Source organism: Nerophis ophidion, linkage group LG17 (genome assembly GCF_033978795.1).
Source record: "Nerophis ophidion isolate RoL-2023_Sa linkage group LG17, RoL_Noph_v1.0, whole genome shotgun sequence".
Lineage (NCBI taxonomy): Eukaryota > Metazoa > Chordata > Actinopteri > Syngnathiformes > Syngnathidae > Nerophis > Nerophis ophidion.
The window spans coordinates 36,132,449-36,155,646 of record NC_084627.1 but is presented as its reverse complement, the minus strand read 5'-3'; the positions used below and the strand labels follow the sequence as shown (position 1 = coordinate 36,155,646).

Below are 23,198 nucleotides of genomic sequence, written 5' to 3'. Positions count from 1 at the left end.
ATTAACTGTTCTGTTATTAAGACCTACTCATGACGTGTTATTGATACTAACTCATGATGTTTTATAAAAAAAAACCTACTCCTGACATGCTCTGTAATTAAGAGTAATTCATGACGTGTTTTGTTATTAGGGCCTACTCATGACAATTTAGAATAGAACAGGGGCAGTAGCTCCACACCCACAGATCCACTATTAACCACTAATATCACAGTCAAAATGAAAGTTTGTTCCCATAGGCACCATAAACTGTTAATAATGTTTAGAAAAAAGTGTATATTATATATACTATTATATATATTGTATTTATATAGGTGTGTGTGTGTGTGTGATGGATATGTGTGTATTTTGGGTATATGCATGTGTGTATGTATGTGTATGTGTATGTATGTATGTATATATATATATGTGTGTATATATATATATAAATTGTATGTATGTGTGTGTATATGTGTGTGTACATATGTATATATGTAAGTGTGTTTGAATTTAAATGTATTATATATAGACAATATATAGCAGCAACCACTGAATTGAATTATATTATATATATTATTGTATTATATATTGTATATATATATTGTATATGTATAGGGGTGGGACCTAATAAGTTTACTTCTTCCCACTCCCTTTTGAGCCAATCTTGACATCTACAAAAGATTAGGCACATGTAATGTTTTTAATGTAGGTGTAAAAATAATGTATATATATATTTCTTTTGTATTTTATGTCATTCTCTTGTTTTGTTTGCATGGCTCAAAATAAACCCATTCATTCATTCAATCTTTATTGTCATCGATCAGCAGGTGAACAACACAATCATGATGGACTACTCTCTCCTAAGTACTTAAAAAAACAATAGTGCAATAATAAATAGAAAATGCAAATAACACTCCCCTACACCCCATAAATAAAAAAACTCCCTTCCTGCCACCAATGTGACCCCTCCCCGCAGTACTGACTTGAATGAATTGGATATTTGTGGTGTTTGTGACTAGCGTCTTATGTTAAGGGGCCTAGTGTTTTATTAAGTGCAACTCTAAACATGCTCTGTTATTAAGACATACTCATAATATGTCATTGACACCAACTCATGTCTTGTTTTATCTTAAAGACCTACTCGTGCCATGCTCTGTAATTACGAACAACTCATGTCAAGTTTTGTTATTAAGACCGACTCAAGACATGCTCTGTTATTAAAACCGACATATGACGTGTTGTTATTAAGACCTACTCAAGACATGTTCTGTTATTAAAACCGACATATGACATGTGTTGTTATTAAGACCTACTCAAGACATGTTCTGTTATTAAAACCGGCATATGACATGTTTTGTTATTAAGACCTACTCATGACATGATATTCTGTCTCTCCTACTTGTGTCAATTATTCACCGAGACTGACAATGTAACACATTTTAATGTGGTTTTGCAATGTGTTGTTATCATCACCATCTAGTGGTCATGTTAATTATTTTCAGTTGACAGATACATTTGTAAACTTGGAAGCAGCTATTTTGATGGCTGCTGTGCATGGTGAAGACAGCTGGATTCAAATTTCCTCCATCCTTTTTGGTTCCCTCATCAAAAAGCACAGCCTGGAAGTTTATTTGTCTATATATTAGTTATGTATAATATTTTAGTGTTATTAAGCCTATTTGACTAGTGGATGTCTTAGTTTGTATTTTTTGTTTATTTATTTTTTAAATGTTTATTCATTCATTTGATAGGGAAAAAAATAATACAGGTAGTGAGAAACAGACACACTTTTCTCCCGTCCCCCACAAAAAAGTAAAAATAAAAATATAAGTAAAAAAAACTAACAAAAAACAACACCAATCCCTTTCTGGCCCTATTGGTCCTACATTTTCTTGTTACAGATCAGTCACAGTGGGTGGCAATGCACAGCCTTTCTCTTCACCCCGAGCTGATAGGAAATTAAACAAAAGGACTACAAAAAAATAAAGGTTTCTATACAAGTTTGTGATACTCATCTATAATATCTATGAAGCTTATTTTTGTTTGTAAATATGTAACAAAGAGTACCGTATGTTATTTTTTTATATATACAGTTTTACATGGCTTCTACGAAAGTGCCTAAAGCCAAATCTTGTTTCTGGTGCTTTGTAGAAGACTGTTTAGCTTGCTGCATCGCTGTGTATATGAACACTCAGTGGCATAAGACATGTTCAGTTATTAATACCTACTCATGACATTTATGTTTTAAGACTTACTCATGACATGCTCTGTTATTAAGACCTACTCATTAGATATTCTGTTATTAAGAGGTATACATGACGTGTTCTGTAATTAAGAAATACTCATTACTAGAGATGTCCAATAATACCGGGCTACCAATATTATTGGCCGCTAAATGCTTTAATATATAATACTGGAAATTATCGGCATCGGTATCAAAGTTATCGGTATGGGTTTAAAAGGAAAATGTATGACTTTTTAAAACGCCGCTGTGTACACGGACGTAGGGAGAAATACAGAGCGGGAATAAACCTTAAAGGTACTGCCATACAGGTCACACTGAGGGTGGCCGTATAAACAACTTTAACACTGTTACAAATAAGCGCCACACTGTGAACACAGTTGGGGAGAACATTCGCACCGTAACACAACATAAACACAACAGAACAAATACCCAGAACCACTTGCAGCACTAACTCTTCTGGGACGCTACAATATACACCCCTGCTACCCCCCACCCCATTTCAACCCCGTCCCCCCTCCAACCTCAACCTCCTTATGCTCTCTCAGGAAGAGCATGTCCCAAATTCCAAGCTGCTGTTTTGAGGCATGTTAAAAAAATAATGCACTATGTGACTTCAATAATAAATATGGCATTTTTTTCCATAACTTGTTTTGATTTATTTTGGAAAACCTTGTTACATTGTTTAATGCATCCAGCGGTGCATCGCAACAAAATTAAGCATAATAACGTGTTAATTCCACGACTGAATATATCGGTATCGGTTGATATCGGAATCTGTAATTAAGAGTTGGACAATATCGGAATATCGGATATCGGCAAAAAAGCCATTATCGGACATCTCAACTCATTACATTTTGTTAAGACCTACTCACGACAAGTTTTGTTATTAAAACCTAATCATGAAATGTTCTGTGATTAAGAATTACTTATTACAATTAGTTATTAAGACCTAATAATGACAAGTTTTGTTATTAAGACCTCTTCATTACATGCTCTGTTATTAAGACACACTCATCACATGTTCTCTTGTTAAAGCCTACTCATGACTCATTCTGTTGTTAAGACCTACTCACCACAAGTTTTGATATTAAAACTTTATCATGAAATGTTCTGCAATTAAAAATTACTTATTGTATTTTGTTGTTATGACAAGTTTTGTTATTAAACCTCTTCATTACATGCTCTGTTATTAGGACACACTCATCACATTTTCCGTTGTTAAGAGTCAGACCTACTCATGACTCGTTCTGTTGTTAAGACCTTGTCATGACAAGTTTTGTTATCGAGTAAGTAAGTCAGTGTTGCTTCTGTAAGACCCACTATATTAAATCAAAATATAATTGTACCTCAGGGCTGATCTGAGCTGGAATGCTGGCAAATTCTGGATTGGAGGCAAAGGCTGTCAGGTTGTCCACAGCTTCTATCAGAGGACCAGTTGCAGCCCGACACCTTTCTCTGTTCTCCTGGTTAAAAGCTCCATCCAAAGCCTGCATACAAAAAATACCAAGTCAAACAACTATTTTTTTTATTTTAGTTGCGAGCAAAACTTTGAATTAGGAGTAGGCGTCGCAAATGCAACACAGAACCCTGTAAATTCCACCAAACACTATGACTAGCATTAGATAATAGTCTTTCAAGCAATAGTGGAGAAGAAAGTGGGTGTGAAGGACAGTGTTGAGAAGAAGACGATGATACAGTTTTTTGAGCGATCGGATAAAATATATTTTTGTTTGGTTAAAGAGCAATTATAAAATTACAAGAAAAAAAAATAATTATAAAATCACTCCTCAATTTATAATACTGTACAAAAGTTAATTTCATTGTATGTGTCTTCAGTCGAGAAACAGCATCAAATGTGAACTTCAAATTAGATGTAAGTTTCACTTTTGCTTTGCCCCAACTCTGCTATGGTGCATTCAATGACTGCCTGACAAAATGAGATCTCAATGCTTAGCCAATTAACAAAATTCTGTAGGCATACATAGATGTAAAAAAAACAATGTGTGAACATGTAAAAAATGCGGGATGGTGCCTGTATGCTGTACATTTTAGCTGTATTATCACATATTAATCATTTGTTGCCACTCATTACACTGCCAAAGGGGTATGACGAATGAGAATAGAAATTATGAGAAAATAGGAAAAAAAAAAAACATTTTGAAGAAAATAAATATAAATAAAAAAAATATAATATAATTAAAATCTGCAAACTTACAATGTTACAAATGCTGAAGCACAAATGTTTAGGGATCCAGTAAATGGTTTATTTATTTTATTGTGAGTAAAATAATACAAACCTTAATGGACTTGACGAGGTTCGCGGTGGTGTTGGCCACCTCTTTGGCTGACTGGACAAACTGTCTCTTAGCAACAGGGTTGGGGGTTTTGGAGGAGGCCAGTCGGCAAGCGTTACATAGTGCTGAAGTGTGTTTGGCAACAATGGTGGCGGCAGACAGAACCTATGCAAGGCAATGCATGGACATAGCATTCAACCAAATGATAAAAACATGAATATAGTGATTTGCTGAATGTTGCCGAGGGGTGTACTTGTGATTGGGTGCATCCTGGGTCCACTAGGTTTTGGCAGGCCATTTGGATGGACTGGTTAGCTCTGGCAAACTGAGCAGGATCTACAAGACCCTTCTGACCTGCTGAACTGTTGGGATCTGACACGCCAACCAAATAGGAAGCCTTTAAGAAAAGAAGAATCAGGTAAGTTTTATTATTTTCTAGTAACCTTCAATTTGTGTGTAGACACAATGGCTAGTTTGTACCTGTGCTGCAGCTTCAGTCAGACCACACAGGGCTTTGGAGCCAGAACTGACCGAATCACCAAACTCTGGCAAGTTGGAGTTCTTGGCATTGTGGGAAATACCGGCCATGGATTCACCAAGGATCTTTTTTAAAGATAAAGTAGATGATACAAAGCCAGCAAACAGATTGGATATGTTGTAAAAAAAAAAATGCTCCGACGATACACACCTTGGAGTTTTCCATGACACTGTCGATACAGTCAAAGTAGGAGAGGTCATTCACAGCTTCACTTGGGTTCTCTAGCATTCCTCTCACTGACTGCAAACACCCGCAACAAAGCAAACACAATCAATATTTGTTTAGACACACTTGTCATCGAGGGGAAGCATTGTCTCATAAAGTCAGAAGCCATAGATATTTGGTGTAAAGTTACCACACGAGCAAAAAAAAAAAACTCCGGCCAAGTCATACAAAAGACTATTAAAATGGGACCCATTGCCTCCCCGCTTGACACTCAGCATCAAGGGTTGGAATTGGGGGTTGAATCACCAAAAATTATTCCTGGGCGCAGCCACTGCTGCTGCTCACTGCTACCCTCACCTCCCAGGGGGTGATCAAGGGTGATGGGTCAAATACAGAGAATAATTTCACCACACCTAGTGTGTGTGTGACAATCATCGGTCCTTTAACTTTACCTTAATTATTTATGGCCATGTGTTCTCTAGGTTAATGTATCAAATGCTGTCTTTAAAACAACATTTGTTTGTTTGCCACGTCTTATCTGATCGTTCCCACATTGCTAATGAAAAATAAAAATAAAAAATATATTTGATATGGTGAATGTTTTCGTCAGGGGTAACATATTTCACTTTACCCGTCAATGGGTCTGCTAAGCTCCACTTTCGTGTCAGAACGACAAGGCCGCCGATTTATGACAATCTGGTTGCTTTATTGTTAGTTTTGCAGGACACAACCAGACCCGTTCATCACTCTACTGCGCAGTGCAGTGCTACCTCTCTCTCTTTGCTCCCTCACTCACTCACTGATGTCACTCAGACAACACTTTGCCATTCTCTTATTATTTATTATTAGTTATTAGTATTAGTACTCTCATTAGTTAAACAGCTCCCCTGCTGTGCACATGTAGATACATAGACGTGCACAGAGCTGCTTGGATTGATGCCAAATAATAGCGGAGTTAAAACTGCCCGATTAGCAGTCAACTCACTTGCATGAGTTGACTGTATTTTGTAACAAATTGCTACAATGTATGTTTTACTTTAACACATGTGTGTTTTACTTGCTACATGGCTTATCTGTGTACATTTATCCATAGTTTTGTTTTTGTACTTACTAATAATTGTATTTTTCTTAAAACACAGACCAGGATTGGCAAAGATAAATCATGAAACATTTAATATAATGTCAGTAAAGCTTTTTATTATATTCTAACCTAATCCTTCATTATGGCAGACTATATGTAATATGGGAAATTTGAAATTGTTGTTAGAGTACAACAAGAAAAACACAATGTGTTTAATACCCTTTAATTTATATTTTAACCTTCTTCTGAAATTGTTCTTTGAGTGCAATATGAAACATATGTTTATTGTATTCTAAGATTTTCTGTTAAAATAAAGCCTGTTATGATTTTGGACTCTTCCGTTCCTTAGTTTGAGCACTTCCTGTTTCATCTGGTCTCCATGGTTTCCTCATTTGTTCCGCCTGCACTGGCCTTTTTACGCACACCCGTTTCTCATTTGATTGCTTGTGTATTTAAGCCCGCTTGCAACCTCAGTTCATACTGGATGGTTTGTTTGCTACATGCAACACGCACGTTGGTTCCTTTTCTTTATTCTACTATTGCTAAGTTTCGCCTTAGCCTCGCGTGCGCTTTGCATGTCTATTTTTGGACTCAATTCTCGTTGCTAAGTGTTAGCCTAGCTCTCCGTGCGTTCGGCACGCCTTTTCTTTATCATTTTGTAACAGTGTTCTTTTATGTTTTGTTTTAAATCAAATCTTACCTGCCTGTCTTGGTCCTCGTGCATCCCTGGGGTGACAATGCGCATCCACAATGCGTCGCCAATGCGTCAAAACCAATATTAAAATATGTTGTAGTTCCCTTTATTTTGAAAAGTATCGATAGACATTTTGGTTCCGATGCCGGTATCGAATTGTTGCCGGCGAATAATTGCCCTAATAATCTGTAAAAATAATTCACAAGCCTTAATCTAATAGATCTTTTCCTGATTGATTTGTGAAACACGACTGCATAAACCAGAGACTACAAACTAAAACAATGGCGGTACCTCCAGCTCCCTGAGGGCGTTGTCACACTCCTTCTGTCCAGGAGCCTGCTGGGTGCACATGGTAATGAGCTGGTTGATACTTTCTGTAACTGCCCTGTGGACACACACAAGTGGACATTGTCAATAAATATTTATTGTATGGACTGATACAACATGAAGAAGTAGTAGTACCGAGCAGCAGCTGCCAGCTGGTTCTTGAGGTTAGGAGAGTTGTGGTCAGTAGATAGAGCTTTCGCAGCCAGGAGTAGTTTGCTGGATGACATAGATATTGTCTTCAGGTTGGATACCACTTGTGTCCTGTCCTCTTTAGACTGCAGATGTTTGGGAGGTATAGGATTTTGACAAGTCAAATCATGATCATTTATATGACGTGTCACATCTAAAAGAGTAAAGTCACGGTGTCCATGGAGATATACACAGTACCAAAATGAAGGTAACATCTTTATCTTCATTTCCTGTTTATGCCATCATACTGACTTGTGATGTTCCTGCCATGTCAACACCAGCATCCAGGAAGTTGTTAAAGTCCTGTCCAAACTTGCTGGTGGATCTGGCCAGTTCCCGGGTGCTGGCGCGTGATGCCTGGACAACCTCATTGGCTGACTGGTTAAGACTAGCTGCCACTTGATTCAGCTGGCCTTGGACCTCTTGAAAACTCCTTCCACTGGAGGGGAACTGGAAAGGAAAAAAGGTGTTAAGAATACGTCATTTATTTATAAATTCATAGGTCACTTATTCATTTAAATCCAGCATTTACTTACGCAGCACACAATGTTTCTGTCAGTGATTTTACTCCCTAATCTCAACGTTTTTGATAGGGGTGTTGCGATCTGATAATGATATCGGTCAGATATCAGCAAAAATAAAAGAATTGGATGATATCGACTTGCATATAAAATCTCCCATATGAGTGCTCCAATAAATGCAGTCCTCTGTGCATTCGCGGTAAGGTTTATTCAGGTGTAATAGAGGATGCTACGCCGGATAGTCGAACCTCGGATTCAGGAGGAACAGTGTGGTTTTCGTCCTGGTTGTGGAACTGTGGACCAGCTCTAAACTCTCGGCAGAGTTCTTGAGGGTGCATGGGAGTTTGCCCAACCAGTCTACATGTGCTTTGTGGACTTGGAGAAGGCATTCGACCGTGTCCCTCGGGAAGTCCTGTGGGGAGTGCTCAGAGAGTATGGGGTATCGGACTGTCTTATTGTGGCGGTCTGCTCCCTGTACGATCAGTGTCAGAGCTTGGTTCCGCATTGCCGGCAGTAAGTCGGACACGTTTCCAGTGAGTGTTGGACTCCGCCAAGGCTGCCCTTTGTCATCGATTCTGTTCATAACTTTTATGGACAGAATTTCTAGGCGCAGTCAAGGCGTTGAGGGGTTTAGGTTTGGTGGCCGCGGGATTCGGTCTCTGCTTTTTGCAGACGATGTGGTCCTGTTGGCTTCATCTGGCCGGGATTTTCAGCTCTCACTGGATCGGTTCGCAGCCGAATGTTAAGCGACCGTAATGAGAATCAGGACCTCCAAGTCCGAGTCCATGGTTCTCGCCCGGAAAAGGGTGGAGTGCCATCTCCGGGTTGGGGAGGAGACCCAGCCCCAAGTGGAGGAGTTGAAGTATCTAGGAGTCTTGTTCACAAGTGGATCGTGAGATCGATAGGCGGATCGGTGCGGCGTCTTCAGAAATGCGGACGTTGTACCGATCCGTTGTGGTGAAGAAGGAGCTGAGCCGGAAGGCAAAGCTCTCAATTTACCGGTCGATCTACGTTCCCATCCTCACCTATGGTCATGAGCTTTGGGTCATGACCAAAAGGATAAGATCACGGGTATAAGCGGCCGAAATTAGTTTCCTCCGCCATGTGGCGGGGCTCTCCCTTAGAGATAGGGTGAGAAGCTCTGCCATCCAGCGGGACAGACTGTTAACATCTAAATGTCCTCCCAAAAGAACACAAATTTGTTTTGTTCTTGTATTTTAGTGGTGATTTACTAAATATAAACATGGTAGGCTATAGGTTACTAGGAGCTAGCAACTAAACAAAAGCTAAAAGTCACACAATAGTACACAAGTTAGGCATAAGTGTCTTTAATTGAACAACTTGTAGTTTTGTTTGGAATATTAGAATACTATTTCCTCCTACTGCTGCAGTTCGCCATTTAAAGCTAGGCGCTATCTTTATATCTAATGTGCTTCTATTTTTACAGCTTTCTTTAATCCTTATCAAAGTATTATCAAATTTACAAAGCACCATTCTCACTTTCAGCTAGCTAGTTGCTAAGCTAAGAAAGATAAGGTTCTCCCGGTCCTAATCTACTGCGCTCTGAAGAAAGCAAGAACTTCACTTGATGGTAGAAAAAAAGTGAGCATGGCTTCCTGTTCATCGTGCACCTTTCTCATGGACAGGTTGGCTCCACTGGAGAGCCGTGTCTGCCAGTTCGAGCAGAGTAATTTCACAACTTTAGGCACAGTGGAAACGTTTGTTAGCATTGCCTGTAGCAAGCCGACTAGCCCAGTTTGTAGCAGCCCTAAACGGCCTGCAAGCCATGGTGAAACGGTTGAGATGCATAATAGATTTGGCACTTGAGTTAGTCCCACACCCCAGTTTACCGGACACCACAGTTCAGTTATAGGGTACTCCATCACCTGGAACATACGGTTTATGAAACCGGCCATGATTAGGTCTATTCCTTGGGCAAGAGCCGCCAATATTGAAGCTAGGCTTAGGGAGCTGACACTCAACAGGCCTAGTAAACACGTACAACAGGCTGATCGTACCACTAGCTACGCAAACATAGTTGTACACGTCGGCTCCAATGACACTAGGATGAGACACTCAGAGATTACAAAGAGGAACAGAGCTCAGACTTGAAATCTCGTCAGAAAGATGTCTTACCTTTGAGTATTTGTCTTGGGCACCATGCCTGCGACAGGCAATGATGAGAAGTATAGCATATTAGTCTTGCCTAACAAGTGACTGGGTTGTTTATGTAGAGAACGGGGACCAACCGTTAATTGATAATTGGCCCTTTTCTAGGGGCAAACCAGGTTTGCAGAGCAGCGATGGCTTTCAACTTAACTAGGAAGGCGCCAGCACTCTTCATAGAAATATAGACTACTGTTTTAGAGTCACACTTGACTGACTACACTAGAGCAAACTTGGACACAGGGAACCACAGTGCCTGTTAGCCCTGTTCAGGAGTCAGTTAAGCTAGAACCCACTAGCACCAGACTAAAAAATTCCTTCACACGTAACATTTCTCGTAGAATAATACATAACTCACATAATGTTTTTTCTGCAGTGACTGTGCCAGTGGTGGACATGCAATCTACTGAGGTGGCAAATTATGAAGCGTTAAATCTATCGCAGCATCAAACAAATAATCTAAAAATCCCCACCATATCAATTCCTTTAAGGCACACTACGTGGAATAGACGTAACGTTATTAATATCAGTACTACGGGTACCATTAAAGGTGTCATAATGTGTGGTTTACATAAGTGTCATAATGTAATAATTTCATGTCAAGTCATCATTACATGGCCCTAAAATGTCAAAAGGCATTAATAAATGAAGTTCTTTTCGAAAACCTGTAAATCTGATAACAGTAGCTCAGCCAGAATATGCTCATTTCAAAATTTAATTTACAGCCCCGAAATCTTGTTATTGTTTTCATTTCGATGGGCTGGCCTCCACTGTATGACCAAGTAAAATGTCTGTGAGTGTGTCACATCCAGGTTGCCACTTACGCAACGCCACCTTCGACGAGCTATTGCCACTGGTAAAGTAACTAAACATGTCAGACCTTAGTACATTTGAAAGGCGTCGTTGGGACAACAAGAATCAGTAGCAGCATTGCTGGTACTTACAGAATCAGCCAGGAGAGCTTTGCTGGCTTCACCCACAGTACGAATGGCATTGTCCACATCCCGCTGACCAGGAAGGCAGTTGACACATCTGTTCAAGGCCTGAGACACTGCTTTGGCCACCTACACATAGTAGACACAAACATACATAAACTGTGTTCAGCCAATATAATGCATTATGATGGTGCTCAAACATGTCAACAGAAAGGGTTCTTCAATTAGGACTAAAACAACAGCTACTGAGGAAAAGTAAGCAGAGCACTATGTTGTCCTGCAGTCTGACCTGGGCCAGCCTTTGCTGACTTTCTGCATCTCCTGGTTTGGCAACGGCCCTCTTTGTCTCTTCAAGGAAGTTGGCCGACTTATCCATGACATCACTGGCGCAGTCCAGCAAAGCACTTCTTGCTGCTGCATCATCGGCGGTGGCAGCGACACCTCTTGCAGATGAGGCCAAGGACTTCAGAGCCTGGGCCACGTCTCTGGCTGCCATACCTTGAAAAAGCAGATGTTTTTTAAAACAATCTGAACTGGTACTGTACAACAAATAAATAACAACATAATTAGAGAATAAATCATGAACGCTTGTTTTTAGTGTTCAAGTGATGTGTAGGATTTATACAGTTCTTTGATGTCTTGGAGTTTTTTTCAGTTATCTTTTTAACTCGATTAAGCTTTTTTAGTTACCTGACCCAGGTGTGCTGTGGTTTCCACTGCTTTCTTAAGTTCCATACTTGTTTGCTATGTCAGCACTGCACTTAGTTAATTTATGCATAATTTCATCATTTTACCTTTCTGCACTAATTCAGAAGTGCTGTTTTGTAATTCTTGTTGGTGATCTTAATGAAGATGATTAATTCAATATTTTCAGTACCGTGCAATACATGAATCTGTATTTATGTATAAGAATATTATTTCCATCCACCTCTTTTGATTGAAGAAAGTTGTCCACTTGTTGCTTAGTCATAATTATTATTATGGTAACATCCATTTGATCTCTTCCACCTTGGTGTTACAGGATCCAATCTAAATCTCATCATCTTACATGTGCTACACTCCAACGCATTCATTCTTACACATCATTTGCTACAGTAAATGATCTGATCCTTCTTGAGAACAACTATTTGTGATCTAAAACCTCATTCTCATTGATTATTAGCTCCTGGACTCCAAGAAGGTTCTTCGTTCCTTGGATTTTTCTATCTATTACCCTGGGACTAACAAAGCCTTTTTTTTTATCGTTTTCCGCAAGGCATTCCGTTGCTGGGCATCCGTTTTGATTAATCCATTGCCTTCAGTTTGCTTCGGTTGCAAACACTTTTTTTATGCGCAAGTAGTAGTTTACGCTGGACAGTTCTCAGGAAAAGGATGAAATTTATCCATCTTGTAATGGTGGCCAAGCTCTGTAGCCAGAAAAAGGGCAGCGACTGCAGAGAACTTTCAGTAGAAAGTGAAAAATTAAAATTATTTCGGATTCTTTTAAAAATGTATTTAAACTAAGAAAGTAATTAATGCTTTCTGTTATAAGTTCAATAAGGCCCATATTTGGTAAAAGAAAATAACTGGTTTAGAGACAAAACAATGTAGATAAACAATCACGACAAATGGATTTTACATGATATATGTTCTAATTGCACAGTCTAAAAAAAAAAGTATATTACCGGTATATCTACATTTTTGGCAAAAATGAAAGAGTCCTGTGATTGACGGGTAACTTATTCACAGCGTAGCTTGCCTCAGTAATGACACAATCAGTGTGTGGTACAGAACATGTACAGTATGCACTATAAATATAAAAATAGTTTGTACCCACCTGTATAGTTCTCATTGCCCTGGGTGGCCTCACTTAGCAACTGGGCTATGGCAGAGCTTACTGCCTTAGTGCTTGTACCAAGATCCTGGGAGCACTTTTCGAGCTGAACAGCAAGCAAATGACAGCAAAGTTCAAGTTTTATTTAAACACTTTTCAAAACAAGTCTGCCAGAAGATGAATATGCTCCCTTTTTATGTACAAGCGTACATTGCTTAAAGGGGAACAGCACATTTTGTGGAATTTTGTCTATCATTCACAATCCCCTTTTGAGACAAGCACACGTTTTTCTTTTTTATGCATTCTAACTTGTAAATGAACGCTAGTAAAAGTCAGCTAACAATGGACTTAATCAGATTTGCTCTACTACCCCTATAAAACGCTCTAAAAAAATTTCAAAAATCCCCATTAACGTTTCATACACATGTTCTAAGTATATATGTAGGTAATATAGTAACAGGCACATTGATAACAACAAGTAACATTTGTACAGCTGGTACAGAATGCGGCTTGTAGAGTTTTGACAAGTATAACAAGGTTTGAGCATATCACGCCTGTACTGGCCCACCTGCACTGGCTCCCTGTACAATTTTAAGGTTCTATTACGTACAAAATACTTAATGGTCTAGCACAACATCTTATTTTGCTGATTGTTTTGTAATGTATGTTCCGTCTAGAAATCTGAGTTTCAAGAACGCCGGCTTATTAGTGACCAGCAGAGCCCCAAAAAAGTCTGCAGGATTTAGGGCATTTTCTATTCGAGCGCCAGTACTCGGGAATGCCATACCGGCAACAGATAGAGATGCTACCTGAATAGAAGCATTCAAGTCCAGCCTTAAAACTAATTTACATACGCTAGTGTTTAAAAAGACACCTTTTCAGACCAGTTGACCTGCCGCTTTATTTTATGCCCCTCTCTTATGCATGGAGAGGTTACCGGGTGGCCAGGAATAATCTCTGGAGCGGTATCAGTCTGGAAGAAGCTCGAGCTGTCCCAGGTCGTGACCCGGGTTGGACCACTCCTCTATGCATCAGTTGGTCACGTCTTTGCGTCGATGCCTTGTCTATATGGAAGATCCCACAACAACCCCCTTTTGGGTTACCAATGGGCTGGACTCTGGTATTATCATGAATGTAACATTTCAATGACTGTACCCACTTGGGCATTCATTGCAGCCGGTCACCCAGGAGGGGGATCCCTATATCTGCAGCCCCTTTTTAAGGTTTCTTCTTTTTTCCATCTCGGGCTTTTGGACTTTTTTCTTGTCTGGATGTGGGTTTAAATTAAGTATATTGTGGTTGGTGAAGCCCTTTGAGGCACTTGTGATTAAGGACCATACAAACAAACTGTGATTGATTGAATGTGAATATTTATGAATTTTGGTCATTTTAAGCATACGGCGGTGCATTAATTTCACATCACGTTCGCTATTCTCTTCAACAACTACCACTAATCATGCAGAATTCATGAGAGACGACAATGACTATTTTGGGACAAGTGGTGATCCAGAAACTTATATTTTTGAGCCTGAATATAAGGAGGATGAGCTACAAGTTATAGAAGCTGATTGATAAGGAGATCCAAAAAGCAGCACCATTGCTAAGTGCTAAACAAGATATAAAAACTATGACCATAATAAAACAATCACTCACTGTGCAGTGTGTACTCTCACTGGGATACAGACTGATGGGATGTTTATCTCTTCTCATTTAGATGAAGAATTAAGCATAATACTCAAGCAGGTAAAAAATGTGGGCACAAACCAGCGTCTTTTCATGGCTTTGCCGTGATTTCCGGATCTAAGTTAAATGTCAAAGTAGACCAACTTCTCGGTTTATTTCTCCTATTAAGAACGAGAGGCATGATCAATAATCTAGAATTAAATTCTACCAACTCAGTTAGGCAATAGCTGTATAAGGTCTCTGTGATTACGGCACCATTAAAAGTAGTTACTCTTTGTTTGTCCTTATATTAACAATATCGCTAATACTTGGTTAATATGCCGGTTGAGACATGTAAATGGAGTATTGTTGACAGTTATTGGATGTTATTTTTAATGGGCTTTACGGATGCAATAGATGACTGCAATTAGCTTCATTGTTATCTACCTCATACTTGATGTTTATTACAAAGTAGAATGCATAAAAAAAGACAAATGGTTTCTTTGTAGGAACAATTGTATCTAAGTTATCACAAAAGTTTGTGTTTCAATGAGTTCCCATTCAGAAGCAAAAACATTTCTTTGAACCTACCAAGAAGAAGGCCTGTAAAACTCCACTGTGTAGGATGGAAAGCAACATGAAGGTGTCTGTTTCTTTCATGTATTGTAATCAACAGAAAGATATTGTCGTGACCCAAGAACTACAAAGCGGAGAGGAAGCAGGGCCAGACTCCCCTCCAGGCACCGCTTTTTTGAACTCTTTTACGAACCTCTTTTTTTAACCGACCTTTTATTTTGAACTGTTATGTAATCAAAGGCGATGGCTGTTTACGACCCCGTCCCTTTGGAAGCAGCTGTGGTCAGGGAAAGTCCAAATAAAATAAGTAGGGGTGCAATCTTTTGGCAGAGCGTAATGACACTGTACATGTGTACAGATGTACACGTTTCTCCTCACTGAGACAAACTGAATTCTGTCTCTGTTTGATTCTTTGCTTCTTGTCCTGTTTAATAGATGTCAGTGTTTGAACCTGACATCTTGTCTCACATAAAGTTTGTAAGTGAAAGGCAAACTTTTAGAAAAAAGTGCACCTGCCGGCCTCACTAGGATTTTCTGAGAAATCCGAAATTTAATAACCACAAAATAAACCGTGTTAAAGGATTCAGGCGAACAGCGTGTTACAATGCATTCTCATACATTATTACTGTAAAGAAAGATAGAGTACTATTTATTTGCACGTGGTTGAAGAATATGCAGTCGTAGGTCACTTTTGCATCCTTTTTTCCTTCATGGTGTCTCTAAAGCGTAAGGCAGACTGTTCTGATGGCACAACATCAAAAAGAGTGAAAGTAAAGTAAATTTAGACATGGTCAAATATTGATATTGTTTAAAAATCAACATTGGTTCAAACTTTGGTCCAAACCAAACGTCGCAAACATTATGAAGGATAAAGACCGTATCTTGGAACGTGTAAAAATATTTGCTCCTATGAAATGGACAGTGATAAATTAATTAAGCAGTGTAGTGGTCTCATAATTGACACTTACTGTCGCTCCGTCCCTTGCAGGAATAAAATTATTTTTTACTACTGTTTTATTGTCTTGTATTTCATCTTTACATTACTTTATTTGATATTTACTTCATGTGTGCTGTGTACAGAATACCACCGCTAATAGCAAGTTGATTACGAGCTTGCACACAATTAGCCAGTAGGCAGCTAGGGTTACACTAGTCACATGTATCATGTTTATGTGTCACATGCTATGTGAGTTTTTTTCCTCGGACTCAGTCTGGATCCCTCCTGAGGGTACAGCCATAGACTGATATTTTTTTTTACTCTTCCCCCTTTCCCAATGTCAACTTTTTCTGACCTTTTTTAAGGAACGCCATAAGTGGCTGATCCGTTGGCGGTCCCGTCTTGTCCCCCTGTTACGTATGTCTGCTCATAGTGGGACTGTGCCAAAAATGTAGTTTCAGTTCTTATGTGTCTTGTACATGTTAAGAATGGACAAAATAAAGCTGCTGCTTCTAGGTAGCAATTAGGACGCTATTCACTAGCTGTCTTAAATGCTGACATGAATATAATAATATAGTTATTTAAACACTCCAAGGTACGTTGAGGAGGGTGGCCATGGCACTCCGATTTATCTACGACAGTGTGTTGGATTAATATGCATTTAAAGACGTTTAAATATGTGGGAAAATCTGAAAAAAATATTTTAAAAAGTGTAATCAACCACAAATTTCATGACCTTCCTGCAGTACCTCTGCGGAACCCCTTGTCGTCATTGACCCCCCCAGTGAAGACCCCTTCACTAAAACATACATCACTGTCGTAGCAACAGAACTGGTTTGTAAACTGAAGCCCACCTGTAACTAAAATTAATCATGAAATACCGTGATATATAGATTTTTTTTTCTTTAAAACAGTACATTTGAAAATCTATGGATACATATAGTGATTATATTTTAGCATAACAAAATATATTTGTGTTGAAAAGCTTTTATACATAGGTGTTTTAAGCGTAAAAAAATAAAAAAGCTGCTGAAGTATGAAAGTGGAATTAAGTGGGCACCGATTATCGTTTTACATGCATGTTGTGTGTGTCTCACATTGTCTCCTGGAAGGGGTTTGAGTTTGCCTTCATCAGCTGAAGCTTTGGCATCCTTTAGATCCTTCTCCAGCCCACGTACAACTGACAGAGCATTGTCTATCTCGAGAGGCCCGCACGCCTCCTGGGCCTGCACACATCGCAAAAAGGCCATTTTGGATATCATACAAATAAAAGTACTTTCAATACATGTAAATGATTATTATGAGAACTAATATATTAAAACTAAAAAGCAGTGCAAAATATTTCATAACGAACAACATCATATGAGAACATACTTTCTCACACCGACATGTGATTTATGAAAAAAATGTAAAACTAGCTGAACACCTGTGAGGTCGTAGTAGATACAGTGCATCTGGAAACTATTCATACTGCTTCACTTTTTCCACATTTTGTTATGTTACAGCCTTATTTCAAAATGGAATAAATTCATTTATACCCTCAAAAATCTACAGACAAAAATGTGAAAAAAAAATGTTTTAGAAATGTTTGCAAATTTGTCAAAAAAACAAACAAACTAAGAAATCACATGTGATTGAGTATTCATAGCCTTAGCCCTGAAGCTCATACGTGAGCTCAGGGGCATCCTTTTTCAACTGATCATCCTTGAGATGTTCCGACAAATTATTAAAGTCCACCTGGGGTAAATTTAGTTGGTACGAAAATGATTTGAAAAGCCACACACTAGTCTACAATAGGTTTGTGCAATGTACCTGTACTAAAAAAGTACTATGGTACTAATGGCTAAAAAAATGGTACTGTAATGTAAATACATTTTATTTTCCATGCACCAGCTGTTGATACGCCTAGGCGCATGTCGCGAGTCACCATCAACACAAGCCCAGAGCACTTGCAAGCAAAAACAGAGTAGAGTCAGAAGAGGGAGATGGAATTGTGTTTTGTATGGAAATATTATTGTAGCAAAACTATTTGCAAACGTGTATCTCAATCTGCCCGCCTGTAATCCAATTTGTGTGCATGCATACTAATTTGTGTCTGTATATCAATCCGAGAGTGTGTATTCAAATCCGCATTTTAGATCCGTGTACGTGTGTTTTAGATCCGCGTACGTGTCTCTTGTTTATTCCGTAATCAGAAAGAACCCTCAATATACTTGTCATTTTGTACATATGAATTTTGCGACACTTCTGCTGTGCATGATTTGAGGAGCGTATCGAGATTCGTGAGCGTGTAATACAACGCGTGTGCATGCATACAGAACTGCGTGCGTTTAATACAATCCGCTTGTGCGTATCTGGGGTGTGCCTACATTTAACCAACCACGGAAGACACCACACAATTTAAACCAGGGGTCTCAAAGGCCCCTTCACCTGGGGGCCACTGAACACAAAGTCTGGGCCGCAAGAAAAGATTTCGTAAAAAAATGTTGCATACTCCTCAGCATGTCTAGTTGCATAATGACATTTCAAATTGTATCCCTTGTGCACCGCAACTTTCTCTGTGCAAATAAGACACGTCGGGGTGCGCCTGTGCTCAACAAAGAAATATTGCATCTCCCACTTTTCCTGGAATTGTCTTTGCTCATCACGAACCTTTCTCTTCACTGCAGGCTTTGAAAAAGACATGTTTGGGGTTGTGGAATATATTTGTATTTAGCCGACGCACGGCGAATAATGTTATTTCCGCAATGTGTGTCGTTCCGCTTTTCCTCCCTACAGCAACACGGCGGTCGGCGGATAACAGTGGTAGCGCAAAAAAGTGACGGCTCCCGGAGTGTTATCCGGCATCATATAGAAATATATGTAGTGTTCATCGTGTGAGGCAATGCAAATTAAACAATAAGAAAACAAATAACGGTTTGAATCGGTCTAGGTTATCGGGGACTGTTATTACTGACGGACAGGTGTCTCGGTGTGACTGCAGCCAGGCACGTAAGAAAACCCTCGTCTCCATGGCAACGTTTCTGTCGCTTTCACTCATTTGCCGCTTTTCCACTAACGCAGGGGTGGGAAACCCAGAACATTGAAAGAGCCATTTCGGACCCAAATAACACAACACTGTCAAGCGCCATGCATATAAAACTCGCGGGCCGAACTAAATTAAATTTTCATACTAAGGTGGGGGCCGCGAAATAACGTCTTGCGGGCTGCAATTGGCCCGCGGGCAGCGTGTCTGAGACCCCTGATTTAAACCAATCAGAAACAACAACTACAGCTGAGGTGCGTGAAGGAGAGACGCCAAGTTATGCCTTACGTTGTTTCTGATTGGTTTAAATCGCGTAGTGTCTTCCGTGGTTGGTTGAATATACATTAGGCACGTAGATTGAATACTTGGTCTGGAATTCATTATTTCGATCAATCAGTCTGGGTTACTCGAACCACAGCAAGCTGCAAAAAACAAAGTTTATTATTATAGAAAAATATAGAGTAGTGAATGGGGACTATAAGCGAGTGTGGCGTGCCGCATGAGAAAAGGTTAAATTGCCTGACCGTCACACTCAAAGTGTGAAGCTTGGCAGCTCTGAGCAACATACCTTCGTTATTGACTTGAACGCAGAATTACATGAGCAGTGGCTGCGAGGCGCCGACTTGTGGTAAGTTCAAGTAAAGGCAAGGGGGAGTTAAAGACAGACAACTCTTTTTCCACATTCAAATCGCTGTACAGAGAGAACAAAATAACCAATCCCAGCCAAGCCATCAATCCACTCTGCCTACATTTATTCATACAGGGAAGACAACGAAATTTACACCAAAATAATTGCCCAACTCTGAGTCCAAGTCCGACACTTGACAGTGCATGGCAGAGCACAAACAAAGACTGAAGTCAAAGGTATTGTCTAAACGACAGCATTGTCTCGAGGCACAAATCTGAGGAAGGGTACAGAAAAATATCTGCTGTCTTGAAGCTCTTCCTAAAGCTGGCCAGCCGTCTAAACTTGGCGATCAAGGGAGAAGGGCCCTAATAAGGAAGGTAACCAAGAACTCAATGGTCACTGTGTAAGAGCTACAGCATTCCTCTGTGGAGAGAAGAGAACCTTCCAGAAGGACAACCATCTCTGCAGCATTTCGCCAATCTGGCCTTTTTGGTATTGTGGCCAGACGGAAGCCATTTCTAAGTATAAAGTTTCCCAAAATTCACCTGACACACTCTCAGACCATGAGAAACAAAATTCTCTGATCTAATGAGACAAAGGTCGAATTCTTTGGCATGAATTTGGAGGAAACCAGGCACCGCTCGTCCCCAGGGTGATACCATCCCTACAGTGAAGCATGGTGGTATCAGGATCATGCTGTGGGGATGTTTTTCAGTGGCAGCAACTGGGAAACTAGTCAGGATGGAGGGAAAAATGAATGCAGCAATATACAGAGACATGCTGGATGAGAACCTGTTCCAGAGAGCTCTTAAACTCAGACTGGGGCAAGGGTTCATCTTTTAGCAGGAGGGCTGGGCGATATAGACCAAACACATATCCTGATATATTTTGGCTGAATATCAATATACGATATACATCCCGATGTATTTTTTGGAAAGTAAATTTAGACATAGTCAAACCCAAATATGCGTGAAGGTATGGCTTCAGGACAGCTCTGTAAATGTGTTTGAGTGGCCCAGCAAGAGCCCAGCCTTGAATCCCATTAAACATCATCGAGAGATCTGTAAATGGCACTGATGCGTCCCATCTAACCTAATCGATGGAGCTTCAGAACTGCTGCAAAGAGGAATAGGCAAAACTTCCCAAAGATAAGTGTGCCACGTTTGTGGCATCATATTCAAAATGACTTGAGGCTGTAGTTGCTGCCAAAAGTGAATCGACAAGGTATTGAGCAAAGGCTGTATACTTAATGTACATGAGATTTCTTAGTTTTTTATCTTTAATACAATTCAAATAAATCTAAAAACTTTTTGCAAGGTGATTATGAGGTATAGTGTGTAGAATTTTGAGGAGAAAAATGAATGTATATAATTTTGGAATAAGGCTGTAACATAGCAAAATGTGAAAAAAGTGGGCCACTGTAAAAACTTTCCGGATGCAATGTAAAGACAATAACAAGCGTGCAGATGTGTGTGCTACCTTCTGTGAGGCGGTGCGCAGCTCAGCCAAGGCACTAGCCAGGTTCTTAGCACACTGGCTGAGCTGCATCGCTGAAGCTTGGTCATTGATGGTGGGAACAGTAGCTTTGGAGGCAGTGACCATCTTTGCACCGGGCTGAAAGAGTCAAACAATTAAGAATAAATAAATAATGTATATTTTATGTATATGCAAATATACATAAAATATGTATGTATATGCAAGTAGACATTGTAATCGAAGTACAAAATTTTGCTGTGGTTGATGCAAGGACACTTGGTGGAGTTTTCACCTCAGTAAACCCGACAACCTGCCTTTTAGATTGGTTCCAACTTCCATTTTTAAATCATTTCACGGATTCTTTGACAAACAATTTTTAAGCACTACAAAATGCTCTCTGCAGCCAGGAGTTTTCCCTGTTGTTTTTGAAACGGCAGTGAGCACTTTGGGGTTTTTCTATGTCTTTTTTTTCATGCCCTGTCCAGCTTCTCAGGCAAATCATATAGTTGATGTAGATGCCCATATCGGCTGTTCAGATTTACTTTACAAAAGAGAAGTGTAGGATACTTCTCTTGTTGCCTTATTTGTATTTGACTTTATTAAATGTATTTATATTATCATTTGGTGCAGCTGGGCCGGAGCAGGAGGGGATAGATTTATTTTTTATTTGTCATGAAAAAGGGAGGTTTTTGTCATGAAAAAGGGAGGTTTTTGTGGTTGGTGCACTAATTGTAAGTGTATATTGTGTTTTTTATGTTGATTTAATAGAAAAAAAAAATATTTTTATTTTTTCTTTTTTAATAAAAATCAATAAAAAATTCTTCTGCGGCCCGGTACCAATCGGGACAACTGCTCCAAGGGAACAAGCGGTAGAAATGGATGGATGGCTGTATATTGTTAGGTATTCTACAGTGTGGAGGCCTTAAAGGGTTGTATTTTCCTCAATCTTCAATGCCATGACATGTCCATGTCGTGTGTGTGCGTGTGCGTGTGCGTGTGTGTGTGTGTGTGCCTGCCTGTGGATGTCTTTGAGTCTGTGCGTGTGTGTGTGCGTGCATGCATGTAATATTTTTTCATTTTTTCCTCTCCCTTTCAAACTGGTATAAAGCAATTTGCCTGTGTATGAAAAGTGGGGAATAAAGTTTAATTGTTTGTTTTTTTAATACATTAGTGTACAAATCTGTAATAAATATTGATTAATTTATTTTATAAGTTGAATGAGGTGGATGACATGACAATATGATCAAATGTACTGTATGTAGAACTGTAGATGGAAAGTACCACTAACTAAATCTAATGTAAAGCATGTCTTTTTTTTTAAAGATTACCATGTTTGCACATTGCCATTGTTAAATAAACAGTCTACTAAACTATATGCATATATTCATGTACATGTATGTACAATATATATAGACATATCAAAGCCCTTTGAAACATTTGTAATTAAGGGCTATATAAATAAACTGATTGCCTTTGAGTGATGTATGTACATGTACAGTAGACATTGTATTTGACTCCAGTGGATATTCATCTTCACCTTTGGAATAAAAACGTAAAGGGTTTTCTGACTTCAACGTTTATTGCTAAAATTGTGTTTTAAGAAGAAAAAATGGGTTTATATGTGAAGTTGTGTGCAAAATGTAATTTTTTACAGTATTTTTATTGTCTTGTGTCTATTGTTGTTTTTGTTTGCTTTATCTGCTGAACCAACACATAAAAGCTGCAAATGTATTTTTTTGTGCTACCTGCAGGAAGTTCTGGCTAGCACTGATGAGGGCCAACTGAGCACTTGGACTGTCAGGCTGAGACTGGCTGCCTCTGACTCCTTGAACCAGTTGAGGGATTTGCTCTGCAACCACCTGACACACACACACAAAGACACACAAAAAACAATGCTCAATCAATAACAGCAAGCTTTTATTTTCACCTTTTGAAACACGTGTCCAATAC

General features: G+C 39.3%; 1 protein-coding gene across 2 annotated transcripts in view; it reads right to left on the bottom strand.

Annotated features, from left to right (window-relative positions):
* The window catches only part of tln1 (talin 1), a 149,777-nt gene that overhangs the window by 41,286 nt on the left and 85,293 nt on the right, over positions 1–23,198 (bottom strand). For both annotated transcript variants that reach the window (XM_061876862.1, XM_061876863.1), the window contains 14 exons: positions 22,994–23,107; positions 21,252–21,386; positions 17,217–17,345; positions 12,948–13,050; positions 11,421–11,629; positions 11,141–11,260; positions 7,762–7,959; positions 7,456–7,595; positions 7,285–7,378; positions 5,204–5,293; positions 4,996–5,118; positions 4,769–4,912; positions 4,519–4,680; positions 3,568–3,708 (listed from right to left, as the gene is read on the bottom strand). In XM_061876862.1, the coding sequence (XP_061732846.1) occupies positions 3,568–3,708; positions 4,519–4,680; positions 4,769–4,912; positions 4,996–5,118; positions 5,204–5,293; positions 7,285–7,378; positions 7,456–7,595; positions 7,762–7,959; positions 11,141–11,260; positions 11,421–11,629; positions 12,948–13,050; positions 17,217–17,345; positions 21,252–21,386; positions 22,994–23,107 (1,902 nt within the window). The remainder of the gene's footprint in view (positions 1–3,567; positions 3,709–4,518; positions 4,681–4,768; positions 4,913–4,995; positions 5,119–5,203; positions 5,294–7,284; positions 7,379–7,455; positions 7,596–7,761; positions 7,960–11,140; positions 11,261–11,420; positions 11,630–12,947; positions 13,051–17,216; positions 17,346–21,251; positions 21,387–22,993; positions 23,108–23,198) is intronic.